Source organism: Gopherus evgoodei, chromosome 13, assembly GCF_007399415.2.
Source record: "Gopherus evgoodei ecotype Sinaloan lineage chromosome 13, rGopEvg1_v1.p, whole genome shotgun sequence".
In the NCBI taxonomy this organism is placed as follows: domain Eukaryota; kingdom Metazoa; phylum Chordata; order Testudines; family Testudinidae; genus Gopherus; species Gopherus evgoodei.
In genome coordinates this window covers 3,135,941-3,155,759 of record NC_044334.1, presented here as the reverse complement: position 1 = coordinate 3,155,759, position 19,819 = coordinate 3,135,941, and the positions used below count along the sequence as shown (strand labels likewise).

Below are 19,819 nucleotides of genomic sequence, written 5' to 3'. Positions count from 1 at the left end.
AAGCCTTCAGTTAAAATGTCTCAGGGAAGAACTCATTAAATATATGATCAAAAGCACGTGAAACAAAGATTGCAGTGGAAGTGAGAGTAAATACTGGCCTATAAAAGAACCCGAAAAATAAACATACAAAAACAAACCCAAGTTTAAAGCAGATACTTGCCATATTTGCTACGGGCATGGACTTCAGGCTTTAAATGTTATTGGAAAAAGGAACATAAAAGCTTTTTCTAGTTACAGTAAAGAATTGGGATTGACACTTTTTGGGTTGTAAATCCCATTTCAGCTGCCAAAATGCCAGGGATAAGGCTATTTGTATTAATGTGGTAGGAACAGGGCCGGCTCCAAGCACCAGCGTAGGAAGCAGCTGCTTGGGATGGCCAATAGAAAGGGGCAGCATTCCGCACACGAGTGGGGCAGCACGTCTGGGTCTTTGGTGGGAATTCGGTGGCGGGTCCCTCAGTCCCTCTCTTCCTCTTTGAGCTGCTGCCAAACTGCCACCGAAGAGTGGAGTGGCATGATTGTGCTGCCGCGGCTTTCTTCCTCTCCCTCCTCCCCCCGCTACTTGGGATGACGGAAAACCTGGAGCCGGCCCTGGGTAGGAAATATGAGAGAGGCGGGGCAATTAAAGCAGAGGGCGAGTGTGAATGATGTAAAAGGGGAAACCAGGATCCGCAGCCACCTGAAACATGAACCCAGGAAGACCATTGGAAAGGAATGTGATGTTCAGATGTAATGGGGAAAGAAAGTCGCTGTCTCCGTCGTGAGAAAGGGAGCAGAGAAAATCTGAGCAGGCTTCTAGTGGAAACGGTGAGGCTCAGATAAATGACATTTATGTGCAGGGCCGGCTCCAGGCACCAGCGAAGGAAGCAGGTGCCTGGGGCGGCCAATAGAAAGGGGCGGCGTGTCCGGGTCTTCTGTGGTAATTTGGTGGTGGTCCTTCACTCTCTCTTCCTCTTCGATGGCAGCTCAATCGGGCTTTTTTTTTTTTTCTTTGCTTTGCTTCTTGGGGCGGCAAAAAAGCTGGATGGTCCTAGGAGTTTGCTGGAGAACTAGGTTCGAATATTGGTTTCAGTGTCCAGTGACCATTAGATTGCTGTTACTGGAATCCCACGGGGTGCATATCCCAAAACTGGCCCTCCTCTCTGGAAGGGCATGGCAGGTGAAGATGGAGGAACACCGGCAGAGAGCTGTGTGACAGAGCTGGTGATGTGTGGTGGCCTAGCTATGCCTGGTACAGAACTGGGTTGCTTGGGGTGGTGCGGTCAGGAGTGAGGGGCGCAGGCAGCTGAGTGGGAGTGCATGCCTAGAATTTTGCTGTCCCATTCATGGCTTCAGGCCAGCACTACTAGATCTTGTCACTTGTGAATATTACATTCGCTCACAAATTAAGGGGGAAACAAGTGGGATATTTATTAAATCAAAGACTCTTTATTGCCATTCATTCCCATTTAAAACAGTGACTTAGCAAGTGCAGGGTATAATCATTGCTGTGGAAATCTTCATTGGTTGGGCTTTTCCATAATTTCTGCTTGTGAGCAACCCCTGGGGTGTGCTGCATTAGCAAACCTGTGGTTATGAAAGGCTCGAACGTTATCGCGGACCTGAGCCGGGGTGTGTGTCAGCCTGCCATGCACTGGAGATGGCACTGAAAGGCGACTTTCCTGATTACTTTTTTCCATGGCTAGGTGTGGGCATTTAGAAACAGGAGCCCCAGACACATTCAGACAATGGGCTTGGAATAAAAGTTACAATAAACCTTCCAGAACTGCAAAATTGGAATAATTCTGAACAGTGATTCTAAATTTCAGACAGACATCTGGCTTCCTTGATATTCTCCAGTGTCTCACTTACTTGATACAACACAAGCTTATTTTGTACAACATTGTTCCTACTGATTTTATCCTAGTGGCAAGGGCATTGGACTGGGGCTCGGGAGACCAGGACCCTGTTTCCTGCTCAGCACTGCCCTGCCCTGCCCTGTGACCTTAGGCAAATCGCTTTCCCTCTCTTTGCTTCTCTTTCCTCCCTACTCTTGTCAGTCTCATCTCGTTGCATGTCTGGGCAGCCCTGCCATCTCCAGGGGCCTCTGGGCTTCTCCATTGCAAATCGAAGAAGATGCTTTGCGCTGCGATGGGAAGTGACACCGGGCATGGAGCTGCTGGAAGGCTATTCTGGAGAGCAGGGAGCTGCAAAGTAGGCTGGTGTAGCATTTAGTAGGGTATGTTGCACTTCCTGCTCCGTGTTAACCCTTTGTGCCATACGCCTCCAAGAGCTCGTCTCTGGGGACCTGCCTGGCTGACAGTTGGCCCGTAGTAAGCAGACGGCTGCCGCCATCAGTGGTTATATTTAGTGTCATGCAGTGTAACCTGGCTGACCAGAAGAGTCTATAAAGAGGCTTCTGGGCTCGTCCCTTCCCATCGTTCTGGCCATCTGGGTGGTAGGAGAAGTCCAGAGAAGAGCAACAAAAATTCTTAAAGGTCTGAAGAACATGACCTATGAGGGAAGATTGAAAAAATTGGGTGTGTTTAGTCTGGAAAAGAGAAGACTGAGAGGGGACATGAGAACAGTTTTCATGTACATAAAAGGTTGTTACAAGGAGGAGGTAGAAAGATTGTTTTTCTTCACCTCTGAGGATAGGACAAGAAGCAGTGGGTTTAAATTGCAGCAAGGGAGGTTTAGGTTGGACATTAGGAAAAACTTCCTAACTGTCAGAGTGGTTAAGCACTGGAATAAATTGCCCAGGGAGGTTGTGGAATCTCCATCATTGGGGATTTTTAAGAGCAGGTTGGACAAACACCTGTCAGGGATGGTCTAGATAATACTTAGCCCTGCCTTGCATGCAGGGGACTGGACTAGAGACCTCTCAGGGTCCCTTCCAGTCCTATGATTCTGTTTATTACAGTAGTATCTACAGTCCCCAGCCAAGTGTGAGGCTCCATTGTGCTAGGCAGTGTATACACTCATGGGGGGAAAACCATGGCTGCTCCAAGGAGCCTATAAGTGACATGTACAAGGCAGGCAAGAGGTGGCAGAAAGGAAGTGTTGTTATGGCAGGTGTCACTAGGTGATGCTGTTGCCCTGTCTTCCAAGATGGACATAAGCTTTACTTGTACCTTAAAAAACAAAAAAATGAGTCTCCGGAAACATGCTGTGTGGTGGTGGTGTTATTCAAGGCTCTGGGAGAGGGAGCTTGTGTGCAACAGGAGAGTTTGCTCTCTACCTTGGTCTCTTACTAGAGTAGTTTCTTAAAGCAGAGTTGCTCCCTGGGACCCGGGCATTGGTGCTGGGCTGAGATCTTTGGAAGAAGGGATTGCCTGCATGTTGTGTGACCACCTCTGTTCTAGGACGGATGCTGATGTGTAGCTAAAGGGGGTTGCATTGTCGGGCTACATTTTAAGTGTATCACTGATTTCTCCATCACCGCGCAGCCAATCTGCAAGGCCACAGACATCTCCTACAGCTCGACATAGGGACAACAGCAGTATTATCCCCATGTTAGAGATGGGGAACGGGGACATGAAGTGACTTGTCCAAGGTTGTACAGGGAGTCTGGCAGATCCAGACACTGACCCCAGCACTCTTGAACCCCAGACCAGAGCCTTATCCACATCAACATCCTTCAAAGATTCCTGCTGAACTGACCTGGATGTGCCAGACCCAGCTGAAAGCTCATGATCTCTGCAACGACTCTCGGAGCAGCCTTCTACAAAATGCCGACCCTGACTTCCAGAAATGCCAGCCTGCATGTGTGGACGTGGCTGGAGGATATTCAGATCCACAGCACTCGAAGGGCAAGACACTAGACAAATTGAGAGCTGCTGCTGTGTCAGGTTTAAGTGCTGTTGCCTTTGAAAGAGTGGAAACTAGCTCTACAAAAACAACAAGGAGTTCTGTGGCACCTTAAAGACTAACAGATTTATTTGGTCTTAAGCTTTTGTGGGTAAAAAAACCCACTTCTTCAGATGCATGGAGTGAATATTAAAGATGCAGGCATAAATATATATTGGCACATGAAGAGAAGGGCGTTGCCTTACAAGTGGAGAACCAGTGTTGAAGGCAATTCAGTCAGGGTGGTTGTGGTCCACTCCCAATAATTGATGAGGAGGTGTCAATACCAAGAGAGGGAAAATTGCTTTTGTAATGAGCCAGCCACTCCCAGCCCCTATTCAAGCCCAAATTAATGGTGTTAAGTTTGCAAATTAATTGTAGCTCAACAGTTTCTCTTTGAAGTCTGTTTTTGAATTTTTTTTTGTTGAAAGATGGCTACTTTTAAATCTGTTGTTGAGTGTCCAGGGAGATTGAAGTGTTCTCCTACTGGCTTTTGTATGTTACCATTCCTGATGTCAGACTAACACGGCTACCCCTCTGGTATTTGAAACTAGCTCTGATTTTGAAGTGAACAGTGCATGTTTCTGCTTGTATGATACTTCTCAGATTGTCCACTTTGAGTTTAGTATAAACTATTCTACAGAGCCAAAAAGCTGGAAGAGACCGTGCTTGGTACACATGTGTGTAATCAATAAAACAGCCTTGCCATCCTTATTGAAAAGGAAATTGTGAATGCAGATATAATTTAATATAGAAGGCACATTGTTTGCAATAGCATGCGGCAAGTTAGGTGGAAAAACCTAGCCAAGTGAAAGGCAATGTTATGGGTAAATATTGGCTTAGACTCATTAAACTTGGAATTTATTCATTAGCTCCTGGTCCCTGCACCCCGGCTGTTGTCTTTACTGCTGTTATGTTCAGCGTTACACTGAAGAAGCAGTGACAGCAAGGATCATGGGGGCCAGGAACGGCATGCAGACAAATGACTGCGACAACTTGGTTTGGGGTTTTATGGTTAGAGGCAAAGTGTGACCCTGGGCATTTTGTAGCAAATGGAGACAAGAGCCTGAATCCCTGTGTGCACTCTGGGTTTTAGAGATTGGGTGTAGCTGAAACAGGCCCAGGTTTGGCCCTCGCCACCGACTAGGTTTGGAGTTCAGGTCTGAGATATGTGCTTGCAGTGGTTTCCAGTTATCTGACATGGAGCCCGTTTCCCTGCCTACTGCCCCAGTTTTGCATACCCAGGCCCGATTCTGTAAACAGTCACATGCTTAACTTGAAGCAGATGAGCGGACTCACTGAAGTCAGCAGTAATTCCATAAACCTGAGCAAATAAGTGTGAGGGATACAAAGGTATAAAAACAAGTTGCAGAAACGAGTCTGGAATAAGGCCCTGAGTCAGGCATGGCTTTGCTCTCCCACCGTAACAGTGACTAAGAAGAGTTTTATTTCTGCAGAGTTAAAATGGAATTCACCTGGTCATTTCTCTGTAGGCCTCTTGAGAGCTCAGTTGCCAAAAAAGTGACCCTCCCTGTGCAAAGTGTAGCCTTGTAGACGGATAGGTGTCTGGATTACTGATTAATCTCTGAGACTGCTTTGATTAAAGATTCAGTCTCCTGACAGATATTGATCCACTTCTAAAAATGATAAATAGGGACCACGGAATGAACAGGACAGGGTGAAAAACTAAAATAGTTATTTTGCTTAAACTCTGGATGTTGGCTGTGTGGCGATCACGGATTCGCACCGTATGAACCAGTGATTTGGAAGAAGACATATTCTGTTTTAGTGGGCAGTATTTGCTTTTAGCATTTTGGGTCAGAAATTAATATAGGTCTTGAGCTTATGTGATTTTTGTTATGGATTAGCATAAAAATGCTGCAATGGAAAATTTGTAGTGGAAGCTCAAGTGTTTTCTGCGGTAAATATTGGCTAAACGTGGGGTATCTGTCCTGCCCTGCCCCTGGAATGTCAGAACTGCACTTTTTCCAGCTTTATAAGAGGATCAGTTGGTGAAGTGCAATTTCTATTACAGTATCATAAACAACCTGCAACCATAGCCCCCTGGGTTGTGATCTTGTCAGGCTCTGAAAGCTATGCAGCATTGGGCTGGGTCTGTACTTGAGCAGGGAATCTCTTATTTCATCTGTGCACAATGGGGAAGTGGTGGTGGTAATTCAATAAGGAGCACTGTTTGCTCCGACTCAGCGCACAGACCTGTGGTGGTGAGGGTGCAGTGATGCTGCATGTGGTGTGGTGGATGTGGTGTCTTTTGGATAAAACCCTTATCACTGTGGTCATTCTGGATCTCATGGCGTTCTCTGTATTAAGCCAGCTGTCCTGGACAGATTCCTGTGTGAGTAATTGCATTCTGCCTCCCTAAATTCCCTTAGCAGCATCAATGGGCAACTATATTTCTTGGTTCCTCTCCTAAACTGTGGTGCCTTATTGGTGTGCACTGGTTACCACTGGCTTTGCCCCAGAAGTGGCTGCTGTTCAATGAAGGATGAAGTCAATAGTCTGTAGAACTCCGTAAGTGTGTCAAGGGGGTTGGGATGCTCTGGGATGAGGCACTAGGTAGATACAAGATAACTGTCATGCATTCCTAGCCTTAGTCTGGTGTTCTAAGAAATGGTGCCACAGGAACTCACAACACAACCAGTTACTATGCAGGGAAAGAGGAATATACCTGCCTGGTTAATGTTTGAGGTACTCGGCCAGTCCTTGCTATGATTCAGATTCTGGGCCAGTGCTACTGACTTGCTGAGTATCTATCAAACAGGTTGTTCTCTAAAGGTTTTCTGCTTCAGACCAAAATATGCTCAGTGGGGCCATTCCACACACATCCAAAACTGGAGTTGGATTTGCTGGGGCAATTACTTTGTTTAAAGAATCATGTGTTAGGTGCTGTACAATCGTAGCAGAGCTCTCATCCCGCCCAAATATTGAATAAGAATGATACAGAATGGCCAGTCAAATACTGCTTGTTTTATCACCAAAAATGTTCAGTCATATGGTGCTGCATCTGCTAGTTGGGAAGCAAGTTTGTGAATTGACCATCCCAATTCCAGTCTGTTGTTCTCTAGGCCTGGTGGTTGTGTCTCGTTTTGGCTCTCTCTTAGTTTTAGAATCATAGAATATCAGGGTTGGAAGGGACCTCAGCAGGTTTTGTTCTATACTGTTGCTCTCTCTGGTCCATTTGCAGTGATTTAATAATCCACTTGTACAGGATTTGGATTGCAAACCCCCTCTCAGCCTTTTGCTGTCAGGGAAGCACTGAGAATTTCAGTCCTACCTTGAATGTTTTCTCTTTTACGTGCAGTCACATGAATATTTCATTTTGCACAGTTAGTTGAGTCTTGCGTTCATTGGCTTGCTGCTCTCATTACCCTTCCGAGTTTCATCTCTCTCCCCTGAGTGCCCCCCGTCTCACACATCCTTTTCCTTTTTGTTTCACTAAACATTTCTTTGGTTGATGTTGTTTAGCTTGACAAGCTCAAGCAATACGCTGCCACTTTTCTTCACAGCTGTGTAATTTTCAACTAAACTGCATCTCTGGGAGCCTCTTTTCTGTGCATTGTAAATGCTGCTGATGATGATTACTTGCATCGTGGTAGCTCCCAGGAGCCATAGTCATGGACCAGAACCCCTTTGTGCTAGATACTGTACAGCATAGAACAAAAAGACAGTCCCTCCCAGCCCCAAAGAGCTCCCAGGCTTACCGTGTGTTTACTCTACACGCTGTGTGTAGGGGTGTCAGAGCACAGCACGGCAAGGCAGTAGCTCTCGTCTATAATACTCTAGTCAGAATACTCCTGAGATTAGAAGGAGGTGGACAAAGTTTTGCATACTCCAGATATGGAGGAGGGAAGAGGCCTGTATATAGCCCCGGCTGACGCAAGAGCATATAACTAGGAGCAAAGGGATGAAATTAGGACAAAGAAACTTTTGTCTATATATTAGGAAAAATGGAGTGGTAAGAGCCTTGAGACCGGTGCCTTGTGTCTCACAGGAAGAGGTTGAAACTCCATTGCTAGCGACATTTAAAACTAAACTGGGCAAAGCAGTAGAGCGTCTGTGGTAGGGATGCCCTGGCATTGGTTCCTGGGAGACTGGCTGGCACCTAATTGGCCTCTTCCACCTCTAATTTCTCTGATTAGGCAAGAGTCAAAGTCCAAACCTGGCTAATATCCAGACTATTGAAGAGGGAGTCTTCTTGTCTTACTTTCCTCATTTCCCATTCTAGTAAGTCGTCTCACCCCATTCTGGTCTAGTGGGGCCATCTGTTTTATCGAGGCTTTGAACAAAGCACTCTTGAAACAATGGAAGTGAGGTGCAGAATGAAGCTTACACCTGGTCTGTCCTTGCTGTGTTTACTGCTGGGTCACTTGGGCAGAGCAGACAAGGCATCCACATCCACGATCTTACTAAACAAAGAGCTGGCTGCTGACAGCCTTGCTCCCCTCATCATGTCATGCTCTGCCAGCAATGCCGTGTTTCCAGCCAGCTGTCCGAGGCAGGTATGGCTCACTGTCAGGGGAGGGGGCAGAATTCGGTTCAAAATGAGCCAAAATTTGGCTGTTTGCAGCGTTTGGCCAGAGATGAGGGTGAGGGTGTGGCTCAGTGACCAGAGCTGACTGGGAGAAAAGCCCTTGTTGCATTTGTGAACGCCGTGGCTGTAGTGTGGTTAAAGAGAGACCGGCTGGACGCTTGCTCCTGGGTTCAAGAACAGCCCCTATTAGTATGCACGTTGTTTACCTGGCCAGTGGTAGGGTTCCGTACATTGGCTGGTCATTTTGCATTCAGATCAGCTGTTTCTCAACATGCTGTAAATGCAGCAGCTCTCAAAGCAGGGCAGAGTCCACAGCATCTGAAGTCCGCCCGGGTGGCTCATTATCTCTGGATGGAGAGAGGGACGCGGATGCCCTGCCTGTCCCTCAGGCCGATGTGCGGGGCTCACTTCAAATTGGAATTCAGCTCAGTCCCTTGCAGACCCAGCGGGCTCTTGCTGCTCATTCTTGGGGGGTTGTTGACATCAGAAGTGCCGAGTCATGAAACCATCAATGTGGACACTTGTATGCACTGTAAGTAATGGAACAAATCTCCCAGCGTTTCAAGCGTCTTCCCATCCTGGGTGTTGTCTTGCAGCCTTGAGTCTCCGCTATACACCGTAAAGCCTGATTTCGTATATCTGGGCCCTAACGGTTTGTCTCCTCATCCTCTCAGACCAACTGGGACTGCAGTTGCAGCAGCAGCATTGTTAGCGTCTAGATGCCCCAGTCATCATCCTCCTGGGCCCCATTGCGTTAGGTGCTGTGTCTATGGCCCAGGCCCAGAAACCCTAACAATCTAGAGAGAAGATGGACAAAGGGTGAAGAAAGGGACAGTGAACCTCCCCCTCTGGCAGATTGAGAACTGAGGCCTAGAGACGCCATCATGCAGGAACTTTACCTCAGAGCTGGGAGTTGAATCCAAGTTTCTGGACCAGTGTTTTAACCACCAGACCACCCTTCCTGTTGTGGTGGGAGAGCCAACGCTAGCTCTTGTCATGGACCGGGACGTAGGTGGTCAGAGCAGTGTGCTAAGGCCTAGAGGTCTGCTTGGAGCAGGAGTTGGAAACCAGAGCCCGAGTCAGGAGTCAAGCCATGGGTCAGCGTTGAAGTCAGATGCTAGAAGTGGGGCACAGAAACAGGGAAGTTGAACAAGTCAGGGACCAGGAGCAGGGCAGGGAGGTAGGGTCCAATGTAGCAGCCATCCGGGGATTCACCTAGTTGCACAGTCAACGTCCTGTGCCACCTTCTGTCTTATATAGCAAATCTGATCCAATCGGAGAGGCCGGACCTCTCCTCCAATCAGGAGCTTCATGGACGGTACCTCTGGTGAGCTAGGGTCCACCAGCCTGCGTTCCCTGCCAGTACCAGTGTGCTGCTGGGTGGTGGATGTGGTCTTAGGGCTGCCTGAGGACCCATGGAGGAGACCGTGATGCCTCAAAGCTCCTGGAAAGGGAGAAGTGCTAGCTACCGAATTGGATGCAGGTGTCTAGGGCCTGTCTGCTGATTTATATTACATTTTCTGCTGAGAGTAATTGACTCAGTGTCAGCCAATTTAAACCACCTGGGACCCACAGCTATAATCAGTCTTCACAGATCCTGCTTCCTCCTGGGTTCAAGAACAGCCCCTATTAGTCACAGGCACGTAGGAGATGGAGGCGCACTGAGAGCTGACCCATTTTGCTTCAAGAGACCGGGGTGGATTTGGCTTTACAGATTTTATTTGATATCTGTATTCAGAAAAGAACTCCCTCTGTCAAGCTGACAATTATGCACAGTTGACCCTGGGTAATTCTTCTGGAGGAGTTTAATTTTTCCAAACGGTAATCATTAAGTGCCTAGTGTATGTAGGCTTTCTTCGGTCAAACCTTAAATAGAAATTTAAAAAAGCTTCTTAAGAGACCATCCTAGATATAAGCATCCTTGTAAGTGGAACATTTCATAAACACGATAAGCATCACACAGTGAATTTTACTGCATGTCATAACACTGAATAGTGAACAGCAAGATGCTTTAGAAAAACTGGAAAGAGAGAAAATCGGTGGCTTGGAAGTTGTTAAAAATAAATAATTTCAGACTTTAAGGGCCAGATACCCTGCTGAACCTTCACTGACTGCTGTGGCAACTGATGCTAGCTGGGGGCGTAAATCAGAGCTGCACGGAGCTGAGAGAGAGAGATGGGAGCCCTCAGTGACTTGCAGGGACACACCTTCCTAGAGTTCCCTGGGTGAGGCTGTGGCATGTGCACCAGGCGTATCCTGGTGAGAGCCAGATGCTGGGGGATGCACGGTGAGAGCCGCTCTTCTAGTTGGCTGCATCAGCTGGCAGGGTTTGGCCTCTCCCAAGTGAGGTCTCTGTGTGACAACATTATGTCACTACTGCAAGGAAGTGATACGCCAGGAGGGCAAAGCACCAACAGGGAAAGTGAACGTCAAGACTTACAGAGTGAGACTGGCTGTGGGTAGCTGTCAGTGCCCATTCAGCCAGGGTTGCTTCTATTTCATTAATAACACATTGTTTATTATTGTTCACACGGTTGTTTTCCAAGCAAGAGTCTCAAAGTGCATGACAAATATTAAGCCTTGCAGTACCCCTGTAAAGCAAGTCTGTGTTCAACTTCTCATCATTTAACAGAGGGGGAAACTGAGACAGAGAAAGGGGAGGGACTTGGGAATCAGGATCCTCAGTGGGAATAGAACCACTCTGCATTCCGAGACTAGGGCTCTGACATGGGGCTATTAACAGTTGTGCAACCTGAGGCCCTGTTTGTCGGGGCAGGTTATTTACCTTCAACGGCTGTTTATTCACCTCCAGTTTAAAAGGAAAAGATCTGTGAGTTTTGGTTTGTCACCTTGGGGTCTGCGAACATTCATCCCCTAGACGTGAGCAGCAGGAGGCTGGGAACCCCTGCTGAGCCTGCACTGTGTGAGCACACACCTGGGCATCATGCTCATTAGCAGCAGCATCTGTTTGGAGGCTCCTTTCAATCTCTTCCCTATTAGATTCCTGATAAGAGTAACCTACTCATCCACAGGGAAACCAACTCCTGGGGCAGACGGGGAGAGGGAGGGAGGGAGGGAAGGAAGTCACAAAAATAAACTTGCTTGGAAACAGCCAACAGAACGGCAGTCCAATGGGTAGAGGCCGGGAGTGGAGTCTGAATGCAGGGAGATTGAAAATAAACAGCTCTCTGCTGTGAAGACTCCCATCGGCAAGCCTTACAAGACCAAAATCTCCCTGCTCTGGGACATGGGGCAAGGCATATAATTATTCTGAATTTCACAAAAAGGAATGCTCCCTGAGGTGGAGTTGAACTTCTCTCCCTTCCCCCATTTTCATCTCCTCTGGAAGCCTATATCAAATCCACTTATTGTGCTTGCAGGGATGTTGGAGACGAACAATCCGTCAAATCTGTAGTGAAAAGGTGTGTGTGTGTGCATGTGTGCGTGTAATAGGAACTTTAAGGGTAAGAAGCATGACCAGAATGTTGTAATTATCCCCAATATAAATGAAGCAAAAATCATTTGCCTCATTTGTTATAGCATTGCTCTTTCCAGTGGCTTGTGTGGAGCCTAGCAGGTCAATGGATTGTGGCTTCCCACGAGACCACGGAACTTGAGTGTGGCCACGGGGCCTGCTAGTAGTCATCAGAGAAGAAGGACAGCAGAGAGAGAGTTCCTTACTGATCTTTTGTGTTATAAACTCAAGCACTTAAGTAGCTTGGTGCTTTCTGAGCCTTGCGATTCTGGCCCATGCAGATGTTGAGCAGATGTTCACTGATTCCCTCTGCTGGATGGAACATGTCAGACCTGCTCCAGTATATAGCTGTCTCTTGTTCTGCCCCAGTTATGTTGCTTGTGTAAAAAGTTTTTTTTCCTAACTATCTCCTTGTTTGACAGGTGAAGCAGATTATGGAGGAAGCTGTGACAAGGAAGTTTGTGCATGAGGACAGTAGCCACATCATCTCATTCTGTGGTAAGTCTCCGAGGTCAGGGTGCAGAAAAGAAATGGTCTCTGAGAAGTTGACAGCACAGCTCTATCTCCATGTTGAGTTGTTGCTGCATCGCAGCATAGTGCTGGCCTGAGAACTTTCCATTTTAGCTCTGTTCTTCTGTGGCACCTTGTGCTAAGACCAATGAGTGTCAGTCCAAAGAAACGAATCCTTTTGTCAACAAAATAACCCCCCGGGACTGTGAAATGGATTGGCAGTATCGGAAGGGGGAGGACACGGATGTCATCTGTCTAGTTTTAAAAACCAAAACAAAAAAGACAGGCGGACGAGGTCCTGGAGTACTTAGTGTCTTTTATTTGTTTATAAGTGGATTGAACAGAGGCCCCGTTATCTGGTATTTGAATATTTTACTGTTATGGACTATTAATATATGTAAATAAGAGCCAGAGCTTGGGGCAAGCACCTGTTACTGTTTATAAATGGTATGCGTGAGGGTGGGACTTTTGGAACAGGGAGCATGTGTGGTGAAGGTTTTAAATCCTTTTAAAGAGACTGTATGGGAGACCTGCCTCCAGCCTCCTCTGCTGGTTCAGTTTTCGGCATCTGGTCTTTGACAAGGTTCTATACTCAGTCTATTAATACCTGGCTTTTTCCAAGTGTAGTGACAATTTTGACATTTGGAAAACATGTACTGGAATCAGCCAGTTAAAAGAATAGTCAGGCAAAGCGTGAAAAAGTGCCCTAAAGATTTTGCTTGGCTTGGGTGTGAGATGTGAGCCTGGAGGTGAGTCTGCAGCAGGAACTGTGGAACAGAAATTCTAAGGGATTTTAGGAGCATCCTTACCAATGGGATTTCTTTTTTCCTGCACATTCCAGTAGAGCAGTGGAGGTAAGCTGCCTCGTTTTTGGTGCATTAAACCTTCCCGTTGGATGACTGCAGGTCTGTCTGTATTCTAACTGCATGGTGCAAAGCCGACCAGGCAAAATGCAGCTTGGGAGATAAAATAATCAGGCTGGAAGTTGTCACACTGCAGACATCCGCTAATGAGCAGGGGGCAGGTCACACAGACAGAACTAATAGCTCCTTGCAGTAGCCAGAGGCTGGGAAGCTCACTAAGTGGAGCACGCCTCACTCCCTCTCTGCTAGCAGTTCTGGGCTGGAGAGGTTTCTTGGGGATTGCCTCAAACCAAATAACTCTGCTGATAGGTCAGTACATTTGCTGCGATGTCTTTTCAAGACAAGAGGGATGTTGGGGTGGTTCTAGGAGTGTTGCTGCTGCTAATCAGAAATGAGCTTCAGGGATGCAAGAGGCAAAACTGAGTGTTTTTCTATTGGCTCATCCCATTATTTTTCCCTGTTTAATGGTTCTTTGTCTTATGACTGGATAGGGTGACCAGATAGCAGACGTGAAAAATCAGGACGGGGGTGAGGGGAAATAGGCGCTTGTACAAGACAAAGCCCTGAATATTGGGATTGTCCCTATAAAATCAGGACATTGGGTCACCCTATGACTGGAACCTCTCTCTGCTGAGAATTCAGGAATACCTGGTGATCTCAGGCTACAGGGACCAAAAGGCGATCGTGCCAGTATAGACAGGGAAAGATGACGTGCCTGGAATGGAGGGTACTGGTGTGCTTCTGCTGTCCGAGCACATACACCTCTTGTGTCAGGGTGAGGCATTGCAGGGACTCTTCCTCTCTGACACTCCTGTATCCTGGCGCTGCCATGGGCTGCTGCCTCTGTGGCCTAATGCTCTGGCCAGGTCAGTTCTCCAACTGTCCGGATCCCCTCTGGATATAACTGTAAACAAATTAAATCTTAACTCAAATTAGCCACTTGGGCAGTAAAGTCCCTAGTATAAACACTGGTCCCTCAGAGACCCAAGGTCGGTGTTGTCAAGGTTAGGCCCCTTTCTGGGCCAGCTTCCTTGGGTTAGAGTAGGGCGAGCCAGAGTCTTCTTGCCCTGCCCTGGCTTCACCCAGAAGAGGCCGCAGGAGAAGCAGCCAGGCTTTACCTGCCCTGCTGGGCTCGGATTGGCCTGTGCCTGCTCCCAGCCCTAGGTGCTGGAGGACCAACTCTTGCTGGTTCTGCCTGCAGCTGTTCATGGGGGATACCTCTCCCGACAACCCTGGAGGTCTGAACTGGCTGCACTTCCCCTCCAGCAGGGCACCTCCTTAGGGCCTGGTGCCAAGGCCGTGGGGCCTCTGGCAGGGGCAGCGAACACCTGGTTCCTGTCACAGATGGCTGGCTCCTTTAAGAGAAGCTGTTTGACAGAAGTGTAGCCCAGCCAATGGCATAGGAGGAGCAGCAGCATATGGGAGTCCTGGGGGTGGAGTCAGCCGTTGAAGCCCCGCCTTCTGAGCTAATAGAAAACAGGTGTGCGTGCTGGGAGGCAGGTCCTGGAGCTTCTTGGATTGTCCAGGGCATTGAATGGTGCTGATAGCAGCCGTGGCAGGGACCCAGAAATCTGATGGACAGTGGAAAGTGCCCCGTTGGGTGCAACTCAGCAAAAACCAATGGAGTCTTTAAGCAGGGTGGAATCTGAACTTCGCAAAGCCTTCAAACAAACACACAAAAGCTCTGTTCCGCAAAAGCTTTGCAATATTTTGGATAAAATCCCATCTACCCTCCGCTACCTCTTCGCCTCAGCAATTGGCCTTGGATAACATAAGAGCAAGAAATATAGGCTCTCTGTCCTTCTCTGAGCTAGGAGCGGAACTGCACGGTAGCAACTTCCTCCAGACTCCTCTGCTTTGAATCTATTTATACTTCCCTCCTGCAAGTGGTCTGTATAAAGCAGGGACCTGTGTTATGATAGCTGAATCTACTGGGAAACTTGTCAGATACCTCTGTTCTCAGGGGTTCCTGGTTCCGCTCTCAAACTGGCACAGAGGCCTTAGCCCTTGTCCTCTCTGTTTCTATCAGCGTCGGTGCATAGTCCACTGGATTTGGATTATTTTGCAGGGCTCCTAATCTCTTATCCAATTGCCAGTGCATCTGATGGCATGTGAGATGGGATTTTCCTTCCTCTGTCTATCTGCTGGGAATTTGGAATCACCTTTTCAGAGGCATTTCTTTATTTAAAAGCAGAATTATTACTATTCTGGAAACTGCTCCTGCCCCCTCCCCCCCGTAGCATTGGCACCTGTTTATACTGGCATTGTAGCAGTGTCCTGTGGCTGCCAGGTGGTCCCGGTGCCATGTGACAGCACCAGCATGAACCGCCCTCTGGAAATCCTGCAGGGCAGTTCTCGGGGCCAAAGCCCACTGCACAAAGCTGGTGCTCGCTGTGTGGCTTTGCATGGTTTGGTAATGTGTATGTATCTCATCCCTGGGTATGGAGGGGTGGGGATTCCCCCATCTCTATGCTGGCCCATTGGGTATGCTGTGCAGAGCAGGATGTTCTGGTGCTCTCCTGTTTCGGATTCCTTGGTACAGACACAAAGGCAGCACAGCTCTTTGGGGAAGCAGGGTTTTCCCTTCTGACTATAGCTGTGCACAGCAGTGCCTCGGGGAGTCTGACTGCCTTCTCCCTGCTGCCCCGTCCCTGTTCCATGCAGCATGCGTCTTTTGCAGAGAGAGCCACTAAAAAGGCATCTTAACCCACCCTTAAGAAACTGCATTTTCAGCCTACTCATGCTGCTCTTCTCCTTCATGGTTGATTCTCTCTCTCTGCCACAGGACTCCTGGAGCGGTGTCTATGGCAACACACGCTGGTGAGAGCAGGCTACCTGCTTTGCTGTGCCTAGTGCAGAGAAGCCAGCACCGCGTAGCAGCAACCTCTAGCCGTGGGGTCTGATCAATAAACAGGTCACTCAGCCCACGTCTCAGGCTTCTTTGGCCTCGGCTGCAAGCTCTGTGTTTCTCTCTCTCACAGTTAAGCAGATTATCATCAAATCATCATAGGCCATTCACCTGTTCCACCCTTAGCTCTGACTAACGAAACCCTGGGAATTCAGTGGGATTGTGCCTGATCACAAATGCATCACAGAAACAAGCCTCTAAACATTCTGTGGTTTGCAGTCAGTGGGAGCTTTGTTCAGCAGTGCCTGGTCCAGACTGGGCCAGAACTGAATTTATTGCTGGTGATGAAAGTTGCTGGCCTATGTCGGAGTCATTGGGAGAGGCCTGCCAGGGCACTGAAAGGCCCATTCCCTTACATGAGGGGAGGAGCCCTGAGCCACAAAATCAATTAATTACAGAGGACAAAGAATGAGAGAATAGCTAGGGTGTGAGTCATAGGGCAGAACCAGGGATCCAGAGGAGGCCACCAAACAGGGAACCCACTTGATCCCTGTAGAGATGGGTGGAGACTTCCCAGAGACAACCAAAACTAGGGAGGGGGAAGTGCTACAGAAGAACAAGGGTCAGTTAATTAGGTGGGACAAAGAAAGAATTGCAAAACCAGAAAGGGAATAAAAGGATCTTAAACAAAGGGGCTCCAGACAGAGACGCAGGCTGAGTGGAGAACCAGATCGACAGCCCTGTAGACTGAATAGCAGATGCGGCTGGAAATTTTCTACTGGAATAATTTTCCAGTGGAAAAACAGTTTTCACAGAATCTAAATTTTCCTTTGAGGAAAATCAAAGCAAATATTTTGTTTCAGATTGGTTTGACCCAAATTGGAATGTATGGGTTTTTTTTTTCTTGAATTGACCTGAAACATTTTGTTTCAAATCAGTTCAGCCAAACATTACATTGTATTTCCCTAGCAGTGCATTTCCTCATGGGGGTTGTAGTTTGTAGCCCTCATCTTCTATAGGCCAGGCTCCCTGGAGGAGTACATCACCGATAATGCAACACTGACTCCCCTCTGACTGCTATATGCTATATAATGGTAATCACATGATTAGGGATGCATCATGGGAGATGTGAAATGGCCTTGGAGCCTGGCCCATAGGGCAGAATAGGGCATCAGGCTCCCGAACTACAGTTCCCATGAGGCAATGTGCCACAATGGGAAAATACAGTTTAATGTTCCGCTGACTCGAAATGAAGCATCCAAGTCATTTCAACAAACCAAAACATTTTGATATCAGGAATGATGAAACATTTTATTGGGTATGCCTGGACAAAATGTTTTTACACTTCCATATGAAAAGTCTTTGGAATATTTTGTTCTGCAAAAAAATTTGAAATGGCAACTTGTTCTCAAACAAACACCTGTCAGGGATGGTCAAGATCAGTGGTCTCCAACATTTTTACGTCCAAGATCACTTTTTGAATTTAAGGGCAACCTAGGATCTACCCCGCCCTGTCCCCAAAATCCCGCCCCACTCACTCCATCCCCGCCTCTCTCCGTCACTCACTCTCCCTCACTCACATTCACCGGGCTGGGGTAGGGGTTGGGGATCGGGAAGGGGTGTGGGCTCTGGGCTGGGGCTGAGAAGTTCTCAGTGTGTAGGGTGACCAGACAGCAAGTGTGAAAAATTGGGATGGGATAGGGGGTAATAGGCACCTACATAAGACAAAGCCCCAAATATCAGGACTGTCCCTATAAAATTGGGACATCTGGTCACCCTAGCAGTGTGGGAGAGGGCTCTGGGCTGAGCCTGGGGCAGGGGGTTGGAGTGCAGGAGGGGTTGAGGGGTGCAAGCTCTGGGAAGGGGTTTGATTGCAGGAGGGGGCTCTGGGCAGGGGCAAAGTATTGGGATGCAGGAGGGAGTACAGGGTGCTGACTCTGGGACGGGGGTCAGGGCTGGGACAGGGGATTGGAGTGCAGGAGGGAGTGGGGATTCTGGCTCAGGGAGGGGGCTTGGGGTTGGGGTGTGACCTCCCGCCAGGCAGCACTTACCTCTGGCAGCTCCTGGTCGGTGGTGCAGTGTGATGCCGCTAAGGCAGGCTCCCTACCTATCCCAGGCCCATGCTGCTCCTAGAAGGGGCCAGCGTGCCCCTGCGGCCCCCGGGGGAGGGCAGGGGGCACGTGGCTCTGCGGGCTGCCCCTTTCTGCAAGCATCGCCCCTGCAGCTCCCATTGGCCACAGCTCCCCATTCCCGGCCAATGGGAGCTATGGGGGTGGTGCTTGCAGGCAGGAGCAGCATGCGGCAGGAGACCCCTGCCTCCCGGGCTGCGGGGCTGTGCTGGCCACTTCTGGGAGTGGTGTGGGTCTGGGGCAGGCAGGGAGCCTGTGTTAGTGGCTGCCCAACTGGGCTGCCAGAGATCACAATAGACCGGTTGGGAAACCACCAGTCTAGATAATACTGAGTCCTGCCTTGGTACAGGGGAGGGACGAGATGACCTCTCAAGATCCCTTCCAGTCCTATGATTCTGTTCTCAAGTGCTAGGAAAGCGGCACATTAGCTTCATCCAAGTTTCAAAAGTGTTTACTGTCACGCTTCTCCTGACCTGACAGCCAGCCTGCCTTGCAGTCCCTTCCCCAGGCCCAACATTCCCTGCAGGGGGGCGGTTTATCCTCTGGAGTGAGGGGAGCCGGGAAAGCCACTGCCAAATTGGAATGACATTCAGTGTCCTAGGCTGCTGCTCAGATGGTCCAAATTCTTCGGGTTCTTGCAGAGAGGAAGGTGGTTTTGGTAGCTGGGTCCTAAGGAAACTACTTGGGTTTTAAGGACAAAAATCATTGAAACATGGTTTCTCGGGGAATTAGTTTCTTGAACTGAACTAGCCTGCTCCGTGGCTCGATTCTTGGCTCTCCCCACTGGAGAATGTCTGATGTAGGGCCCTTAGGTAGCTCTTCAACACACCGTAACCTAGAGAAACTGTGCCTCTAACTCAAGGGACACAGAAATGTCTTAAAATCACCACCCCTTTTGCCCCATGCTACTCATCTTGAGCTGTGTTGTTCAGCAGGAGCAGCTGAGAATGGGGGTAGGGGTTGGCTGGCTTGCTGAGCTCATTCAGAGTGAGATCTGCTAACTCCCCTGGGCAGCCAACCCAGCTGAGATTGTGAGCTGCAGAATCTCTTCCAGTTGGTGCATGTTCTGGAGGGTTGTTTACTGAGTTCCAATCACTTTTGCACCTTTGCACTGGTGGGGTCTGGATGTCACGAAGGAAATAACTTGCTTTGCAGAGCCGTTGCCACTACTGATGATGCACAGGATGGAAAAAACCCAGCTTGGCTGTCAGATCCCAGGGTGAATTTGTAGGACTGTCAGGGGGGTGGGTGGGAACAGCATTTTGCTTTTAACCTGAGCACAACTTGTGTGGGAATCCTTGAGACAGCCAGTGCATAGAGTCTGATGTGGTTTATAAACCAGCTGAGTGTCAGCCCGTTAGCGTGGGATGCCCGGAGGAGAATGATAGGAAAAGTGAACGACGAGCTCTTGCTTTCAGAGACATTGCTTTGTGGGAAGCTGCGTGCGCAATGCTGGGCACTGGGTGCCAAACCAGGGGAGGCTTAGGCCAGTGGTTATCTTAGCAACTTAGCTCTCGTTTTTTGCCCTGGGACCCACTGAGATGGTACTGCATTCTTCTGAACACTGGCACGATTGCAAACCAAGGAGAGCACTCGCTCCAGGGAAACGGGGCC

At 48.6% G+C, this 19,819-nt stretch overlaps 1 protein-coding gene across 5 annotated transcripts in view; it reads left to right on the top strand.

Moving 5' to 3' along the window:
• The window catches only part of SGSM1 (small G protein signaling modulator 1), an 80,612-nt gene that overhangs the window by 12,112 nt on the left and 48,681 nt on the right, over window positions 1–19,819 (top strand). For all 5 annotated transcript variants that reach the window (XM_030583136.1, XM_030583135.1, XM_030583138.1 and 2 more), the window contains one exon: window positions 12,278–12,353. In XM_030583136.1, coding sequence (XP_030438996.1) covers window positions 12,278–12,353 — 76 coding nt within the window. The remainder of the gene's footprint in view (window positions 1–12,277; window positions 12,354–19,819) is intronic.